This window comes from Musa acuminata, chromosome BXJ1-6 (assembly GCF_036884655.1).
Source record: "Musa acuminata AAA Group cultivar baxijiao chromosome BXJ1-6, Cavendish_Baxijiao_AAA, whole genome shotgun sequence".
NCBI classification, from domain to species: Eukaryota; Viridiplantae; Streptophyta; class Magnoliopsida; order Zingiberales; family Musaceae; genus Musa; species Musa acuminata.
The window spans coordinates 43,261,132-43,279,386 of NC_088332.1; the positions used below are offsets into that span (position 1 = coordinate 43,261,132).

Genomic DNA, 18,255 nt, shown 5'->3' on the forward strand with positions numbered 1-18,255 from the left:
AACGATGAATTATATCGATCAAATATATACAATGGTACAGAACGAATGATCCTATGTCCAGATCTTCTTCATGTTATGTTTATATGAACAATCTTTCTACTAATTTCGTGTCTTGATTCCAAGACTCTGTCAACAATACAGGTTGTCGGAGAAGCAACGAAGCTTGTGTTTGTGGCCTATGAAGAACAAAAAGATTCGACAGCTTACCAAGAAATGGATAACTTGAGTTCGTGGTCTCTCTCTCTCTCTCTCCTTCCATGGGGCCATTGTTCCAGCTGGAGTTTGCTGGATGACAAGGAGACGTGTGTCGTGATTAGTGCTTCTGTAGCCTGCCAAACTAGTATTATCGTGAAACTATTGCTCCGATGTTTCTGCTCGGAAGTTTTATCTCTTCAGTGCATTCATTACTAAATGGTCATCTCATACGTAAGTTGGTTAATGATGCCTCTCATGGAACCATAATTTAGTCTACTGTTGGATTCGTCAACATAATCCTTTTAATTATAATTAATTCTAGTTATTAGACGAAAGCTAGCGGGAATAACGTATCCGTGTGCCTCGGCTTTACGATCCGCGCCAGCACGGCTCTTGAGGACGATGAACGGTGATCATCGTGCGCTTTACAACCCGTTTCCCGGGATTGCTTCGACTTCAATTCCCACACGCCACCCGCCGCTCCCCTCTTTAACGCCTTCTCTCCTCGACCTTAAAGGAAGGACGAGATTTTTAATAGCCGAACTACTCCCACTGTCTTTTTCGCTCGGCTCCTTTGGCTGGATCCCCTTGGCGTGGAGGACTCGTTGGAGGAGGAAGATGCAGCAGTGGCAGCCGGAGAGCGGGGCCATGACGTTCGACGAGGCCTCCGTGGAGAGGAGCAAGAGCTTCGTCAAGTCTCTGCAGGTCTTCCCCGGCCCTTCTCTCCTTTCGCTTCCTTTGCGTCCGCCTCCGGATCGGATCCGCTCCTCTCATCGTTTGTTTCTTGCTAGGGTTTTCTGCACCTACTTCACCCTCATGAGTCGGTTTCCGTGAGTGTTTGTTTTTGTGCGACTCGAGGACTGCGGTAATTTGTGTTGGGCGTCGCGAAAAATTCCTCCTTTTTCGTTCCCGAGTTTTTCTGCTCCTCCGGTGATGGAATGGACTAAAGGATAGGGCGTAATCTGCTGACTTCTTGTGGTGCTTCGAGTCGAGATAACAGCTGTGATGTGGATGTAATCCGCTACTGACTCTGCGCAGGAACTCAAGAACCTGAGACCTCAACTCTACTCTGCTGCGGAGTACTGTGAAAAGTCTTACCTCCACAATGAGCAGAAACAGACGTAAGGTTTATTTCCCCAACAAAATCTTCTGCATGACCGATTACAATTGTCTCTCTATCATTCGTTTTAGCCCCCATAGTGAAAGAACAAATACCGCAACGATTGCTTGCTTGCATAGTTAATTTGGGGGACATCATAATTAAAATTTATAGTTCTAAATGCAGATTGTCATATTTATCTTTGGGATTTTAGGGTATTGGATAATCTAAAGAATTATGCTGGGCGAGCCCTTGTGAACGCTGTAGATCATCTTGGCACGGTTGCCTACAGACTGACCGACCTGTTCGAACAACAAATGCTGGACGTATCGACCATGGAGATGAAGATTTCATGTTTGAATCAGGTACGCATTGTCTGATGAATCGGTAGCGCTTTAACATGTGCAGAGTTAATTCTTCCTGTTTTCATCTCAGCGAGCTTTTGCTTGCCAAGCTTATGGCGATACAGAAGGTCTTGGTAAGCTTCAGATGACGGGGAGAATCTCGAGACATCACAAGCATTACAGTCTACCAAGTATGAATCGACGTAGTAATGTTTGCTTGTCTCTTATGGAATGGTGAAGATCATGTGTGTAACCCTTATGTTTAATCACCCGAGTCAGATTCTGGCCGTAGAAGCTTGCAGAGTAGCTCACAGTGGCCAGCAGGCGGCAATGCAAATCCATGTAAGGCGAGACCTCATTCTCAAGCTCCAGGTCTGTAATTATTATGCATCTGATGTATCCTTGTTCTTGCTATGTTTACATGTGTATTACATGTTGATGCCAAATGATACCCTTCTGTTTCTGTTGATGATAAAGGAAAACCTGGATCAAAAACTCTTTCCTGGCATCTAGCTTCAGAAGCTAATTCTGCACAAAATGAAGCTCCTCCTCTCCCAGCACCATGGCAAGCTTCTGGAAACCTTTTTCTCTAATAAGCTCCTTTTATTACTGGTTTCCAAGGACATGTTCTGTAATTTGCTATGTGTGCAGCACTGGAGATGCTAAGTCTTCTAAAATAGATTCTCAGGTCTTCCATCTTTTAGGTATGTTCTTTCTTTGATGATAATTCTTGAAGCTAATTTTTTTGATCACGAGGTCATGTAAAATTTAGTTGCAGAAGAGCCTGCTACGTCACAGCCCTTATCGAGTCTTCTTCTCCGGACAGCTAGTGGAAATGGGACTTCCTATATGATCTCAAACAAATTTAATTTGCTGGTAAGTTTCACATCAACCATAGTCTTATAGATTCAATCTGTGACTTGGAAGAAATCTTATCTCATAATCTTAAAGATCCAATAGGTATAATCATCAGGGTCACACTAAAACCCCACACTAAAACCCCAAATACTTGGGATATCTGTACTGACCGGTAGGTTCTATTATCCTAAAGAGATTAATTTCCATCCACATCAAGTTATCAGATACAGTATATATGTTAGCTCAATTGTTATCCCTTGATGAATAATTTCAGAAGTTCTTGTGTCAACAAAAAGTCACGAAAGTAATGTGTACTTAAACTGATGATAGAACATGTTTCAAGTCTTATGCAAGATGTGACCATATTAATAGGTGTATCGCTTGAAGAAGAAGAAAAACCAAGGTTCATGTGCATTCCGTGTTAAAGATAATACAATCAAACTTGTCTTTGTAAATTTACTGAATTATCAAGTGAGTCGAAGAATTTGGTTTAACTGCATCAAACTATTCCTTGAGACAATACCAAATGCCTAGGAATGAGATGTAGCTTGATAATGTCATTGTTGTTTTGTGCTTTTTCTGTAGAACTACTATCTGAGCTATTTCTGTGCCTAGATCTAAGAAGTGATGGATTGTTGCTTGGCAGGGTCCTTTGGAGGATTCAAAACCTATATCAGCATTCCGATCCTTTGATAATCCTAGTAGACGTGAGATCTGTAAGCCGCTGCCGCAGCACGGTAAGAGCCTGCTTTCAACATTGTTCACCAAGAACAAAACCTTGAAAGCAAGAAAGATCTCCATCTGATGACGGATTTCCCAGTTTTCTTATGGTGAAGCATTCAGTATAAATGTATTACCCTAATTATCTTTCATTTGTGGAATGTACCCCACCGACTAACTAGAAATTGTTGGAATATGATGTCAGGCCGTACAATTTCGATGTGGAAGTTAGTAGCTCTGAGTTTGTGGTCAACACAAATCGGGTTTGGGTTTCAAGCAAATGGGTTTAGTTTTTCTACCTTTTTACTCAATAGATCTTTCTAGAAGATCGAACTAGAAGGGCGTTGACCATGTGATGACATTTCAGATCGACCGACTGTACTCTTTAAATACCAATACCATGCGTGTATAAAGAAGGAAACATGGAAAGAGACTTGAAAACTGCTACTCACAGTTGGGTTGGCAGATCGTTCTTTCCTGATACCAAGAATTCCATTCATCATCCAAGAACAACCAATTCGATCAATTCTGACGAAGGCCAAAATGGGAGGAGCTCGATTGCAGTTGCAGATCCATCAACAGGACAGGACTGTTCGTTGTACAAAATGCATGAAACGCTCTCCTGCTGAGGAATCTATTACACTCGATCTGCACATGGCTCTAAATATTTCAAGCTGCAACCGTATGACTATATTTATCCTCCAGAGACCAAACTCCTCTCTACTAGAAACTGAGATCCTTCCGCAGATGAATGCAACTCCTGACCTGCCTTTCTTCCACAAATAGTGAACACACAAGCTTTGTAATCACCGTATCAACAAAAGTCTTACTTACGCCGCCTGGTCTGAATGGCCTCTGAACTGTCTTTTCTCATCATAGTTACAAACTCATCGTAATTAATTCTTCCATCCTGCATTTATCAAAGACGAGCATAAGACAACTACTTCTGATCCTTGAAACCCATGATAGAAATAGTAGTTAAGCCGAAACTGAACATAATATTAATGGGCATTCTGCAGGGAAAAGTACTAATTAAGATATCAATTCTCATGATTCCGCATGGCAACAAGCACCTTACTAAAACAGCAGAAAAAAGAAACACAAGTTAGGCAATCTGGAATAGCTAACTTTTGAGTTCTAAAATGTGCCATCTACAACCCCAAACGAAGATAAGAACTCCCATGTTTTGGGTCCAAACTCCTATCCTCCACTTTTGTAGATTCACCATTTATTGTTTCTCTCTTAACATGCTAAGGGCTCTAATAATCCATTTCCCTCAAGGTTCCATAAGTACTCCGAGAAACATAATAGAAACGTGATACAGGTAACTGCTGATCGCCTACCATTGATATTCAGTGCAGCGAAAATTGGACACCTACTACCAGTATACTATGTCCCTATGCAGATAATACCAGTAATTTACATAGTTACGCACCAGTAACTTCAAAAACACTTAAAGACCCTCAATACCTTCCAGCAGCTCACTAATCTTAAGGCCAATCTCCACAAATCAAACGTTTACTTTTCAAATAATTGCTCCCCCGCTTCCAAGCACTCCATCTGCAGTGCTCTTGGAATCAAGGAAGGGACATGGCCCGTTAAATACTCAAGCTCTTTTTATCTTTAGGTCACCTTGCCCAAACCCATCAAAACATCTTGGTGGGTGAAGCTTTGTCTAAAGTCAAAGGCTGGTACAAAGGCCTTTTATCCCAAGTGGAGAAAATGGTATTAATCAATTTGGTGATTAACTCTATTCCTACGCACCTTCTCTTAAACTGCTGCTTTTCTGACTCCATCCTCAATCATATGACCAGAATTGTTAGGAATTTCTTTTGGAATTCTGATTCCTCCTCCTTTATGATGAATCTTATAAGCTGAGAAATCATCACCAAGCCCAAGGACTATGACGGGCTTGGGCTGAGGGATCTACTCACAGTTAAAAGATCCATCTGCACCAAACACAATTCTGCCTATCCTCAATAATGCTGATTCGTTTTGGGTCCGCATCCTTAAAGCCAAACATGAAGACCTCCACCCCTGGTGTCATTCTAATTCCTCCACCCTGTCCAGATCTAGGAGGAACATCAATCTGCTCACTAAGGACATCAGACTTGGATTTAGGAAATTGATAAGGGATGGGAGGACCACTAACATCTGAACTGATCCTTGGATCGACAATATTTCTGTTAGTTTCTGGCCTACAATGGTTATAGGGGTTATGACATCTTTTTGCCATGTTTCTGATCTGTGGGACTCAAACTGCTGGAGCCTTACGAAACTTGAATTGCTTTTTAACCCTTCTTTGGTTGAAAGAATCTGAGGATTCACATTGCTAGGCTGCCCAGTGATGACTCATGGATCTGGCAGCCCAACCCATTGGACTCTCTTTCCTCGAGTGGCGCCTATCAGTTCGTCAAATATGAGCCTAACAAAAGGGATTGACATGGCTGGAAGGCGATATGGCACCTTCCTATCTCCCCAAAAGTGAAGGGTTTTCTTTGGAAACTTTGCTGAAATTGTCTGCCAACTTCTGATCTCCTTGCCTGCATCCTTAGCCACCAAACAAATAAATGTTATGTCTGTCATCTCTTTGAGGATTCTACTAATATTTTCCTTAACTGCTCCTTTTCCCTCTCCTTTTGAAGCCTCCTCCAGAATAGCATAGGGATCAGATTCAAACATTTTGACTCATGGTCATTGGGCTCCTGGCTGCAGGAAGGTCAAGGGTATGAGAAACCTGTTTCTAGCTGGATTCTCAGTTTTATTTCCTACTTTCTTTTGTCCCTTTGGCTCAATAGGAACCATGCCAGATTTCGCAACCGTTGTGTCAGTCCTTCCACCTTAGTTTTCAGGGCTGTAGCCCTTATGAATGAAACTCAGCCCATATCCACTGCCTACGGGGACAACCAACCTGATTCCTCAAATCTCTCCAACTAGAGAAAGGTGTTCTGACTATATTTTAAAGTGTGATGGATCTTTTCGTTCACCTGATTTACACGCATGTATTTGCTTCATACTACAGTCCCCTACTGATAGAACACTTGCAGCTGGCTGCTCAGTCTGAAAAGCCCACAATGCTCCTATGGTGGAAGCTCTTAGGCATGCTGAAGTGGAGGGCTGGCGGAACTTTCTGCTTCAAACCGATGTGCAAGCCATTGTCCACATTGTCAATGGCTCCCAGCACTCTCCCTGGCAGCTACAAGCAGTTGTTTCAGACATCCTCCTATTAATGTTCAATCTTCATGTGTCCGGCATCTGTTATATTCCCAGGACAGTTAACAGCAAGGCTCACCAGCTTGCTGCTTTTGGCAGAACCTCTGGGTTCTCAATGCTTTGTACCCTGGATGATTTAGAGAGCTCATCCAGCCCTCTTGCTCAGTTTTTTTATCAAATGAAGTTCTATTTACTTAAAGAAAAAACTTCAAAAAACTTGGATGTGATAATCCTTGGATGGAACAATCTTCAGGTATCTTTGCTCATAGTTATTTGTATATTATGCTATTTTTTAATTATTTTTCTATTTGATTCCTTCTGTGATTCTTCCTAAACCCTTCCATGATTCTCAAACAAAATTCTGCCTCCTAAAGGAAAAACATGTTTCTAATATTTTACTTAGTATCAACTTCTTGCTCCAGGTCCATCTGCAATTGACTGATTAAAACCAATAGAGATGAACTCATCCTCATTCAGTCAAACAAGTTGTAAAGTTCAGCAGAAAATTTAAGCAGAGATCGGAGCCTAGGAAAACGATGAAGCATGGCATCAATTGACACTACAAGGTTACATGTAAAACCACGTCCACTCATTCTTGATCAGTATCCTGGCCAAATGGTGGACCTGCTGATCAGCATTGGAAGTAACATAGTCACCAGCTCTTTTCTAGTTTGACGTGGTATCCTGTCTTATTATGTGACAACATTCTAAACGTGTTACTTTTTTTAGTCTAAGTGCCTAAAGGTAATATAGTATGCATTACGATTAAAAGTCATCAACACCTCCATGCACATTGGACACCATCAAAATGTAAAAAAGGCTCGATCATGAAGTGAAGTTTTACTTCCTGAAAAGAAGGATGTGAAAAGACTTACCTTGTCTGTATCAACTTCTGCAATTATCTCTTTTATTGTTTTCTCATCACCCATGTTATACTTCTTGAGAGCTTGCTCCAATTCCTCAACAGTGATGTACCTAGGTAAGAGAAGGATGAAAATAAATCTTATTCACTTGCATTTAAATATTGAAGAACTTTCAATCAAGTAAAGACAAGGTTACCCGCTCTTGTCTTCATCAAAATACTCAAATGCCTTGTACAAGTGATCTTCTCTTTCCACTCTGTTCATGTGCATTGTAGCCGTTATAAATTCAATATAATCAATGCTTCCATTTCCATCTACATCAGCCTGCCATGAAAATTAGGTCACATTAGGTGCTATAGTGCTTTAAATCATGGAGCAATAGCAATTTTTAAGATAAATACAACAGTTAGTTGATAACAGGAAAGTTATGTTTGCTTCTTGCAAAAACATTCGAGTTGAATGAGTGAGTGCTGCAACTAAAACATGCCAAGTAACTGGCATGAGATTTAGTGTTTACTTACATCACATGCATACTAAGTAATTTTTCAGACAAGATATGTTGCACTGTGGGTATGAAACAAGACTTGGATGACAGCAGTCGGAAAGAATATGATGACCCACATACTAATGGAGGAATGTATTAAAGTCTTTTAGCATCCATGGACATAAAGTTGACCAGAAGACAAATGATCTTGTAGCAGGCCTCATAACCTAAAGATAGAAAAGAACTCATCCCCCTTGAAATAAAGAAATTGCTGTTGATTTCAGTTTTGCTCTTGTAGAAATAGAAATATGGCTGATAATCAAGACAGATGGAAATGCATAATGCAAGAGATTGTGAATACTTGCCATCCGACTATGACAGATCCACAACAGATTGTTCACAATCAACCCACATTTGGGTTAAGTTCTTTCAGACCAGAACCTAACCCATTCATTTATGAGTCACATGTGTTTAGCTTAACTAGTGTCTCTCAAGAATTGGCAAAATGGAGCAACATGACATCATATGAATATTTTCCAGGCATACGCTCCATTGTTGGCAAAAGAAACATTATTTTTTTTTCTGTTTCAATCTTAGACTTTGGCTTTCGTTACCACTCTTAGCTAGGAAAACATCTTATACAAGAGTAAAGATATCATCCCTTGCTTAAGAAGGTTCTAATAAACATGTTCATAGTGACTGAACTTTGAAAATTTCCAAATATTTCTTATTAAAGCTTGTATATCACTATGGTTCTTATAATATTCTCATGATGGAACATAAAGCAGATGACTGGCAACATTCTTTTAAGTAATTCTGGCAATAGCAGCTGCTTTTCTTGTAAAATGGATGACAGATCAAGTGGCACAAATAAAAGACTTGATCCACCAGTTTCAATTGTTTTTTTGGAGTGAAATCACGGTATGTGGCATATCTTTTCGAATGCCAGCTAACTAATTTTTGGTCTCTATACTAAATTCAATAAAACTCTCATTAAGGAATTAACTCCATCAAAGCTTGTTTTTATGGTTAAATTCACAAATTTAAGCCAGAGCATCTGCTTAAGTACTTGGGCCCATTGTCCAAGAATATAATCAAACAAGAAGTTAAACAGAAAAACAAATGTGCCTTTGCAAGGGAAAGATAAAGTAAAAAACATACTGCCTCCATCAGCTGCCTAACTTCAGATTCAGAAATCTTGATGCCCAAATTACCCAATTTGGGTAGGCCTGCTTTCAGTTCTTCAAAAGTTATAGTCCCGCTATTGTCAGTGTCAATTGATTTGAACATCTCTTTCAAGCCCATAATTTCATCCTCTGACAAACTTTCTGCTATGACCTGGGCAACCATATCTTGTGGTCAGTGTAGAATATCCATATAGATCCAGAAGAAAATGCAAAGACACCTCACCTTCAGTGCCACTTTCTTAAGCTTGTTCATTGCTCTGAACTGCTTCATTCTATTCATAACTGTAAGATCAAGTGGCTTATCAGGTGCACCATCTTCTTTCATCCATGGATAGTCTGCATACAATTTCAATTGTCAAACCGAGTGAAATATTTTTGCTGACGAGTGATATAACTTATAAGAAGAATAGGAAGCAGATATTCGTCTGGTTTGGGCACTGTAAATATGACCCAGGTCAAGATTTGATGTAGGAGAGACATCCAAATATGCATGCAACCACAAGTGAAGGCAGAATAGATTGAGTTTAGATGTGCCGCGTCATTCAAAGAATTACTTAGTCGCATATGTCATCATCAAGTTAACAAATTGAACAGAAATACTAAACATCAGTTGACTCTTAATGGAAAAAAAATGTTTACAGAGTTTAATCAATATCACTAATATTGTACGTCCTTCACTTATTTGGAGCTAATGAATATGGGTTCATAAAATTTTGAAGAATAAAAAATAAAATTTAAAACCAAACTCCGTGATGAATTAAAAGCAACCAATTTATCCAAGAAATACTTCAAATTTTAATAGAATATGACCTTATAACCGGCACAACTAATGCATTCACCTTACCAATCATTACCTCATACTTGGGGCATTGTAATGCAACAATCTTATTGACCGTCACCTTAAACTGGAACATTATGCACAAATTCGGTACAGGAGCTAAGCAATTTTAGGTATGGAAACCCAGTTTGTTAATGGGACAAAAGTCAAAGCTTACTCAGAATTTCAGCAGCGGTAAGTCGTTCTTTAGGATCTGCTCTTAGCATCTTTTTGATCAGTTCTTTTGCACCAGGAGATATAGAAGGCCAAGGATCAGATGAGAAATCAATATAACCATGTAATATAGCATCAAATATACCATCCTCAGTCTCTGCATAAACGAAAAATTATATTCTTCAACTGATTATACTCAAGTTCAGATGACAATTTTCAAGCTCATCTATCTTCATAATTAACAAACCTGCCCAAAAAGGAGGAACACCAGAAAGAAGGATGTACAGTATCACTCCAGCACTCCAAATATCTGATTCTGCTCCATACTGCCGCCGCAAAACTTCGGGAGCAACATAATATGCACTTCCAACAAGATCATTAAATATTTCTCCTGCACAACACAATTGGTTTTTCTGGTCTAAGTATGAAGCTTTTGTTATTAAAAGAAAACACAATTATGCATGAATACTTAAGAACAGAAAAGACATCCGGTAGGATTTCCTTTGGATGAAGAATCATTTCACATGTTTGATTTTCTTTTACAGAACACACCGAAGAACATGTATAAACAGGAACTGAATATACAACAAAAAATGGGTATCGGTTTACTACCGCAAAATTTATGGTCAGGACAGAGGTGTGCTAAATCGATAAAGAAGTCTGACTCATCGCTAAGCCAAGGTGACAGTGGACAAGTTAATTTAGTTGGGCAGCTACATATCTTCTCAAAAGCTTTTTAGACTTATCAAACATTATGTTCCTATAACTACATTTTTAGACATACACTCAAAAGTATCCATTGTCTGCTGCCCTTTCCAATATATTGGATCCACCTATTGGTAGGTTTGATTGGATGGTGAAGAGTGAGAGAAGGGTGCTTGAACAGCCGGTTTCATGCCCCAGCACAAGGAACAATGAAAAGACTTGGCTCTGGACATATATAGGTAGGTATCTTGAAGAATATGTTTGGCATGATTTTCCTTCCATTTCAAACTCCATTGCATCTATTAGTATCAGATTAGTACATCAAGTCTCCTCAAGCAAAATCATGATTGCTAGGATAAGAGTTTTAATGTCAACAAACAACGAGTTGTTCCTACAATAAGTAATCAATTTATGTTCAAAATATTACTCTCTGATGTAATATTCTTTGTTGACTGCTGGTACGTTTTGGTTTGAGTCCAAGCATAGCTCATTAGCTGCTCCGAATAATTATTGTGAACCTAAGAAGGATGACGAAATGGGCACTTGCAGACTTATTAGCAAATCAACGGAAAGGGAGATACGTTATTAACTTACCGGGCTTGAAGAAGACAGAGAGCCCGAAATCGGTGGCCTTGAGTGGTGAATTCTCTCTCCTGTTCAAGAACAAGAAGTTCTCTGGCTTAAGATCCCGGTGCATCACGCCCATGGAGTGGCAGGCATGGACAACGCTGACGATCTCTCGGCAGAGGGCGGCGGCCGCTCGCTCGGAGTAATGGCCCTTGGCGATGATCCTGTCGAAGAGCTCCCCGCCCTCGCAGAGCTCCATCACGAGGTTGACCGAGTGCCGATCCTCGTAGGCTCCCTTGAGCTCCACGATGTTGCGGTGGCCGGTGAGGTGGTGCATGATCTGGATCTCGCGGCGGACGTCATCGAGGTCGTCCTGGCGGACGAGCTTCCGGGTGGCGATGGCCTTGCAGGCCAACTGCTTCCCGGTCTCGCGGTGGACGACGAGGTAGGTGACCCCGAACTGGCCGCGACCGAGCTCGCGGCCGAAGCTGTAGGTGGCGCGGACGTCCTCCATGGGCCGGCCGAGGACGCGCCCGACATCGGAGGGGACCGGGCGAGGGACGGTGGGGGCGGGGGATTTGGGCGAGGCGGCAGCAGCCGGGGGGACGGGGACGGGGGCGGGGGCGGGGGCGGCGGCGGGGGGGTCGGGGTCGGGGCGGGTAGGGGTGGGGAGGTCCGGTGAGGGGGAAGGGGGCTCCTTCTGGTGGCGGGAGGCGCGGCTGCCCATTGGGGTTCTTCTTCCTCTCTCTTCTCCGCTCTTATCCCGTGGATGGAGTCCGAATTAGATGGGGGGAAAGAGAGAGAGGAGATGGGATGAGACGAGAGCAGTTTGGTTTAGGTTAGGTTTGGATTAATGGGAGAAGAAGAGGATTAATTAATGCTGAAGGGGAAGCCGGGATGGCGATGAAACGGAGAAGGGACAGACGAAGGAACAGGGAAGGAGGGTTGACCGGCCGTAGTCGGTAGACGCTGATGTCTAAAGTGGGAAGCACGGGGGACCGAGTGTCCGCCGAGCGATGAGCGCCTTCGCCGAGGCACCGGGGAGGGCTTCTTCGATCGGGGCCCCACAAAAACCTACCTGTCCAGTGGTTACCCTCGTATCCCTTCCGGGACCCCACTCCGGAGCCGTCGTAGTCTCCAATCACAAGGTAGGTAGATCGGAGCGCCGTTTCGGTCGGTTTACGATTTAGCCACGGACAAAGTTGCTTCGTCGACAACTGGGTCGGTGAGCTGGGGGATCCCCGTGACGCGGATGGAGATCAGTAACATGTTGGGCTCGGACACGAGGCGCACTCACACGTGCAAAGCGCGTCACCGTATTAATAATATATTCGAGTTAAACTGGCAGGTCTTTAAGATATTGTAATAAGTGCTTTTCGTAATATTATAAATATGTCCAATTCCTTTGAATTAACAATATTTCACCGGTGCCTTTGACATTCGGATGTCTCGGTGCCTAGTCGATTATTCTATACGTGTGAGTATCATATTATTTGATACAATAATTTCTTAAAAAATAAAGATTCGCTATTGTGACATATTTGATCGAAACATTATACTATGCAATCAACGGAGATATCAAATAGCTTAGTAGCTCATCTTCGATCATGACGGCTTCGACTTATGCAACTAAGGTAGATTTTGTCAAGCTGATCAATAGATCCTCTAACTATTAAATAACCAAGATACATACATGATGGGAATACTCTTATGCATGTGAGGTCGAACTCTCTGTATGAGTTAGAAGAGGATGCTTATGAAACAATACTTTTGTACAGTCCTACAGCTTATTACCAACTCAAAATCACACCGAGAAACATGGTTGCCGTAGAACTATGATGCCTAACACATGAATGAATGCATTAATGATTAATTCACAAATAAGTTGAGTTTTGGATAGCAAAATCGACATGCCCACTTGGCATGTGGAAAAAGAATGCCTTTGTATCTACCATGTGCATGCTTTGATCTCTTTGACCACACCTTCTGCAAGTGCATCAGCATCATAATTCTTGCCAAAAAATTTGACAAGCTCCATGTTTGGGTTCATCAAGCACCTGCAAGCTGTTCAGAACAAAAAAATCAGTACAATGGATCTAATTGCCAGAACATGTTTAAAAGATCTATGACAGCTTACAAGCTTCAGCCCACTACAAGAAGTGATTTCAGTAAACAATACAACTTCAAGCAGAGTAATCAGCATGTATGCATCAAAATCCAACAGAATTTTATATGTAAAGATGCAGACCTAGAGATGCATTCAAATATCTGGGTCTTGAAATTGCAAAATACAAGACAGAAGGTCACACTAAAAGCGATTATATTAAATGTCTCTATGAATCATGCTAATACTGAATGGACAAAACGACCATAAAATTTATGACATATGTAGGACCATTCACAAACTCTTCTTTTATGGTCCTGCCATCATCATGTAACTTGTTTTGGAAGATTCGGTAATACCATTCAAGTTGAGGCAGAAATGATCATGGAAGAAACTACTTTCAAAATGCTCATAGTTGAATCAGCCAACAATACCTGTTCATGATAATGAAAGCCATCATAACTTGCAGTTAAATGCCAATCATGATTAATAAAATCAAGAGGCAGAATTTGAATATCCATGCAGTTGGCAATTGTACCCTGTGACCCTGTCCATGCCAGTGTCTTCACGTCGTGGGAACAGCTCCTCTATATACAAAGGCGACTGATCCCCTTGAGATCCTACATTAGCGGTAAACCTCATACGCTGTATTCGCACCTTGGCTTGTCTCCGACAAAAATGCAGCATGACACCTGTTAAATAAATTGCACCTGAGAAGGTTCTATCAGCAATACGTACATAACAATAGAGTGGTCGACAAGGTAGTCAGAACCCTCCTGCTCCATCTTCATGTAATAGACTCGAAAAGCATGAGCAACTGGTCTAATCTCATCTGCTGTACCAGTCAAGCCTATTAAGTCTGGGTGAAATTCTGCAATCCAAAGCAAAGAAATCTAGCTTATAAGAATAACATCTAATCCATTATTAATATTAGACTACCAAAAAAATTTGCTACCAACCACTTGTATGAACCAAAGAATGTAGATAAAATACCTTTCACACATTCACATACTTGTTCAACATTATCTCTCTCAGGATCAACCATTATGAAAACAGGTACGACTTCCAGCCCTGCCTTTGCTTCTGGTAGAAAATATATTAGTGATCAGGGATTCTATTGACCAAATCTTGAAAATAAAAGTAACAATCATATGAAATGGGGCTAGTTATCCAAAACATGAATGCTGCATCCAAGGAGTACAAAAGAAATGCAAGTAACTATGGTGCATGAAAAGGCCAATGGATGAAAAGGATGCTCTATTATGAAATTTGCATAATAATGTGATTTTCTTGTAAGATCACAGTAATAACAGTCTCACAATTACTACTGAAACATTAATAACACTGACCATATACGAAGCAAGAAAATCTTTCCCCAAACTATCATCATTATCAAAATCGGATGATATAAGTTACTCAAACTACTCTTTAATGAAAGGCAGCCATTGATTCAAATATTGCTGCATACCAACTGCACTGCACCGTGCCAATACTTCAGTTCACTGCCTAAATCACATTCAAAATGAGATTGCATGCCTACATAAACAAAAGTACAAAAAAATTTGAATATTAGAGCTGCATATGTAATAATCACCTGAGTATATCTTCCAAGAATTAGTGAGCCAAAAAAAGCTTGAAATCCCTTAATCCTGCTCATTGCTTTAGAAAAAGAACCTGAAAGTAAATTTATATTCCATGTTTGAATTTAATGAAATGTTCAACACGTTCAAGAAACATGCAACATATAAACTGCAGAACAGAAAATGAGTGAATAGATAACCAAAATTTCTAGGATGGAAAAGAACGATCAAGAATAAACAAAGAAATTCCAATGACTAAAGGATTATGACAGTTCATCAATGGGCTAACGCAGACCATGTTGAGGTGCCACAAGAAGCATTAGGACAAACTCACCCGTACATCAAAATTATTTAACACAAAAGTGCCTCAAAGTCTTTTCACAATTGCTTTACCATCTTGTTTCAAGTTCTTCATTTTCCTTTATCTCTTTTGAACAAACCTTCAATCTGAAACCTGCTTAAAAAGGCAAACCAGATAGTTTTTTTCCCAAACTACGCTTGCAACTAATCAACCTTAATGACCAAGCCAAGCATCCCCTGTTGATTAAAAATCCAAAAGAGACTCAAAACCTTAACGAAAGATCGGTCAGCAGAAAGGAAATCTTGAAATTTTATAACAGTCAATGTTTTCTATTTCCACACGTCTTAAAAATCAAAGAACTCCAAGTCCTACCTTAAACCCTAAACGCTATATGCGACGATGGGAAACGCTAAGACATGATACAAGTCCGATCTCGTTTATATCCCCAGCCGCCGTTAGAAATTCGACCCGATCGGCATACTATTGGATTGTGTGTTCATTCTTATCACGCCTCTTCTTGTTTTCGAGGGGGAAAAGAAAAGGATATATGATCTTTAAACTTGAACAAATACCCACAACGTAAATCAATCGAAATAAGCACAAAATAAGAGCAAAAAGAAAGAGAGGCCGCTCAAACAGCATCTTGTCCCAGACAACTACGATGAACCGAAGGAACTCAAGTTTTATCCCCTAAATAATCTCTACAAACGCAAGAAATTTAGCAACAAGATGAAGAACCAATCTCGACTACCGGAGAAGATGGGGAAGCAGATCCTTCTCTCTTGCGAGCAAACCCTTATCTTCGAAGGAGATCGAAGCAGGTGGTTATGGCAGGAAGGAAGAGAAAGCGAGACGAATCAGACATACCGCCGTGTTAACTATCGGGTTTCGGGTAGACAGCGGAACCATCGATTAAAATTATTACGTCAAGAACGAAACGGATCAAATTCGGATTATATCGGGTCAAGATCCGAACCTCTGAAGACCCAGCGACTCTCTCTCAGGTCAATTGGCTTTCTCCCTACTCCCGTTCTCGAATCTTAAAGCACTTTTCCCAGCATAAATGCAGTGTCGGTAATGATATGAATTAAGTATTTAAAAAATTGAATGGAAAGCATTCTGGATAAATGTAACACCCCTGATTAGTCCCACATCGAAAGTGAACAAGATTAAGATTAACTTATAAGGGTCTGTACTACTATCAATTTTAGCTTAAGCATTTTAGTCAATGATTTAAACTAAACGAAATTGATAGATCAGTTAACCCATCAGGCCCAAGTCATAATAATAAATCTCTTCTTGGTGGAGTGTTTTTTCATGAGTGATTCGGGTAACTATCTATCATGATTTAATGGATATTATTCCAACTTAAAGAGTCATAGTTTGTGATACAGGTGGTGAGTGGAATAGCAAACATATTTAAATTGCTTCATCTCTTTTCAAGAATAACAATCAAAACAAGTTTTTTTTATCTTTGTTCATGGCATGGCAGACCATTCTTCCCTATCAAAATAAAGGCATGTTTCATTTCTCCTCCTGGCTAAATCAACCATCCTGGTGTTCGGCAAAGAAGGATAAGAGGAAGCAACATCGATCGTCTACATGGAAAGCCATATACGTTCTTTGTGTTACAACGAGATGAGTGCACGGAAAGCACATGTTTTACAAGGGATTTTGCAGGAGTGACAGGATGAGCTCTCTCTCTCTCTCTCGGTCTCGTTCATGGCAAAATGGATCTGGGGATGACAATGTCTCCGATGTTGTTGTGCCATGGGTCAGCCAGGTGGGTTGCCAAGTTCTCCAATGGCCCGGTTCCAGGGTACGCCGACTGCTGCACGCAGAAGCCCACGAAGGCCAGCAAAGCGAGCCGACCTGCGAACGAACAAACGGAGAGAGGACCAATTAGTACTGTGAGCCATGAAAGGACGCATGCGATGAATGGAGAGTGGAAGAGGAAGGAGGGCGAACCGTTCTTGATCTCCTTGACCTTGTACTCCTCGAACTTGACGGGGTCTTTGGAGTAGCCCAGCGGGTCGAAGGCTCCGCCGGGGTACTTCTTCTTCTCGGGGTCCTTCTCCATGCTGCGCTGGTGCTCCACGAAGGCAATGGCGAAGAACTCGATGACGAGGATGGTGGGGAGAGTGCCCCAGGGGACTGGGTTGCCTAGGTACGTCGCCTGCCCGCCGGGGATCGCCGCCCACTCCTGCGCCTTCACCCAGTTGCCCAGGCCCAGTGCTTCCGGCACCAAGATCCCTGGCTGAAGAACCACAGTGCGTGTGACGGCCATTCACAGTTAAAGCGATCGCACGAGCACGGAAGGGAGAGAGAGAGAGAGAGAGAGAGAGAGAGAGATTACCACAGCAAGCATCGCCCATCTGCAGTGGATCAGCTCCGACTCCTTGTACCTCTCCAGGTTCTCCGGAACTTCCCCGAGGCGAAGCGGATCGAACCCGAAGTCACTGAAAGCGTCCAAGGCAGAACACAGATGTCATCACCAATCTCGAGCGTCAAGCGTTGGACATGCAGTGCTTACCCGGGGGCGGAGCCGTCGAGGTACGGGGGACGTGGCTGGCCGGGCATCCAGTCGGCGGACATGGAGAAACGGGACGCGCCGTTGGTGCATGAGATGGCGACCGAGCTAACGAACTGCGACTTGGAAGACGAGAGGAGGCTCGGGAAGAGGACGGCGCAGCTTCTCAAAGCACTGGATGCCATTTTTTCGCCTCGCTCTTCCTTCTCTGCTGCCCCTGCTGTTATCGAAGAGAGATGAAACAGCCGAACAGGACGTGGAGCTGATAAAAGCACAGCCCTTCAGGGGGACAGGGATCTGAACTGGATAAGGGGCGAATCCTAATCCAGACTCCTATTGGCTGCTCCATCTGCTTGGCCGCAGACCACTGGACCAACTGTAAGCTCGCAATCCAATGGACTTATTACAGTCACTTATAGGAATCAAGGTGCCGTTTTGCGGCTGAGATTTAAGAGCAGTAGCACAAGAAAATATCTTCTCTTCCTTTCTCTTGGACCCCATGTTTAGCACTTGG

The 18,255-nt window shown here is 41.9% G+C and overlaps 4 protein-coding genes across 6 annotated transcripts; 1 reads left to right on the top strand and 3 right to left on the bottom strand.

Annotated features, from left to right (window-relative positions):
* Positions 1-705: 705 nt before the first annotated feature.
* LOC135581422 (probable protein ABIL1) lies at positions 706-3,443 on the top strand. 3 transcript variants are annotated; one of them, XM_065189144.1, is made up of 9 exons: positions 706-900; positions 1,234-1,316; positions 1,509-1,659; positions 1,730-1,829; positions 1,918-2,010; positions 2,116-2,203; positions 2,290-2,342; positions 2,417-2,514; positions 3,143-3,443. In XM_065189144.1, exons 1-9 carry the CDS (start codon positions 814-816, stop codon positions 3,299-3,301), a joined length of 912 nt encoding a protein of 303 aa, XP_065045216.1. In that variant the 5' UTR covers positions 706-813; the 3' UTR covers positions 3,302-3,443. The 3 variants fall into 3 exon arrangements, with proteins under 3 accessions (XP_065045216.1, XP_065045217.1, XP_065045215.1); XM_065189145.1 differs by having other exon boundaries at positions 2,290-2,326; positions 2,411-2,514; positions 3,143-3,281; XM_065189143.1 differs by having other exon boundaries at positions 707-900; positions 2,411-2,514.
* A 299-nt stretch (positions 3,444-3,742) lies between these two features.
* Positions 3,743-12,222, bottom strand: LOC135677159 (calcium-dependent protein kinase 15-like). The gene is made up of 8 exons (XM_065189142.1): positions 11,254-12,222; positions 10,202-10,345; positions 9,959-10,111; positions 9,187-9,299; positions 8,938-9,114; positions 7,489-7,616; positions 7,305-7,404; positions 3,743-4,126 (listed from the first exon to the last, which is right to left on the bottom strand). The coding sequence occupies exons 1-8, from the start codon at positions 11,951-11,953 to the stop codon at positions 4,043-4,045; spliced, it is 1,599 nt and encodes a 532-aa protein (XP_065045214.1). The 5' UTR covers positions 11,954-12,222; the 3' UTR covers positions 3,743-4,042.
* Positions 12,223-12,865: 643 nt separating this feature from the next.
* Positions 12,866-15,325, bottom strand: LOC135677565 (protein SCO1 homolog 1, mitochondrial-like). Its single transcript, XM_065189928.1, has 5 exons — positions 15,304-15,325; positions 14,925-14,972; positions 14,324-14,413; positions 14,069-14,201; positions 12,866-13,283 (listed from the first exon to the last, which is right to left on the bottom strand). Exons 1-5 carry the CDS (start codon positions 15,323-15,325, stop codon positions 13,175-13,177), a joined length of 402 nt encoding a protein of 133 aa, XP_065046000.1. The 3' UTR covers positions 12,866-13,174.
* Positions 15,326-16,786: 1,461 nt separating this feature from the next.
* On the bottom strand, positions 16,787-17,979 carry LOC135677157 (chlorophyll a-b binding protein 6A, chloroplastic-like). The gene is made up of 4 exons (XM_065189130.1): positions 17,745-17,979; positions 17,568-17,670; positions 17,180-17,468; positions 16,787-17,083 (listed from the first exon to the last, which is right to left on the bottom strand). The coding sequence occupies exons 1-4, from the start codon at positions 17,924-17,926 to the stop codon at positions 16,932-16,934; spliced, it is 726 nt and encodes a 241-aa protein (XP_065045202.1). The 5' UTR covers positions 17,927-17,979; the 3' UTR covers positions 16,787-16,931.
* Between the last annotated feature and the right edge of the window lie 276 nt (positions 17,980-18,255).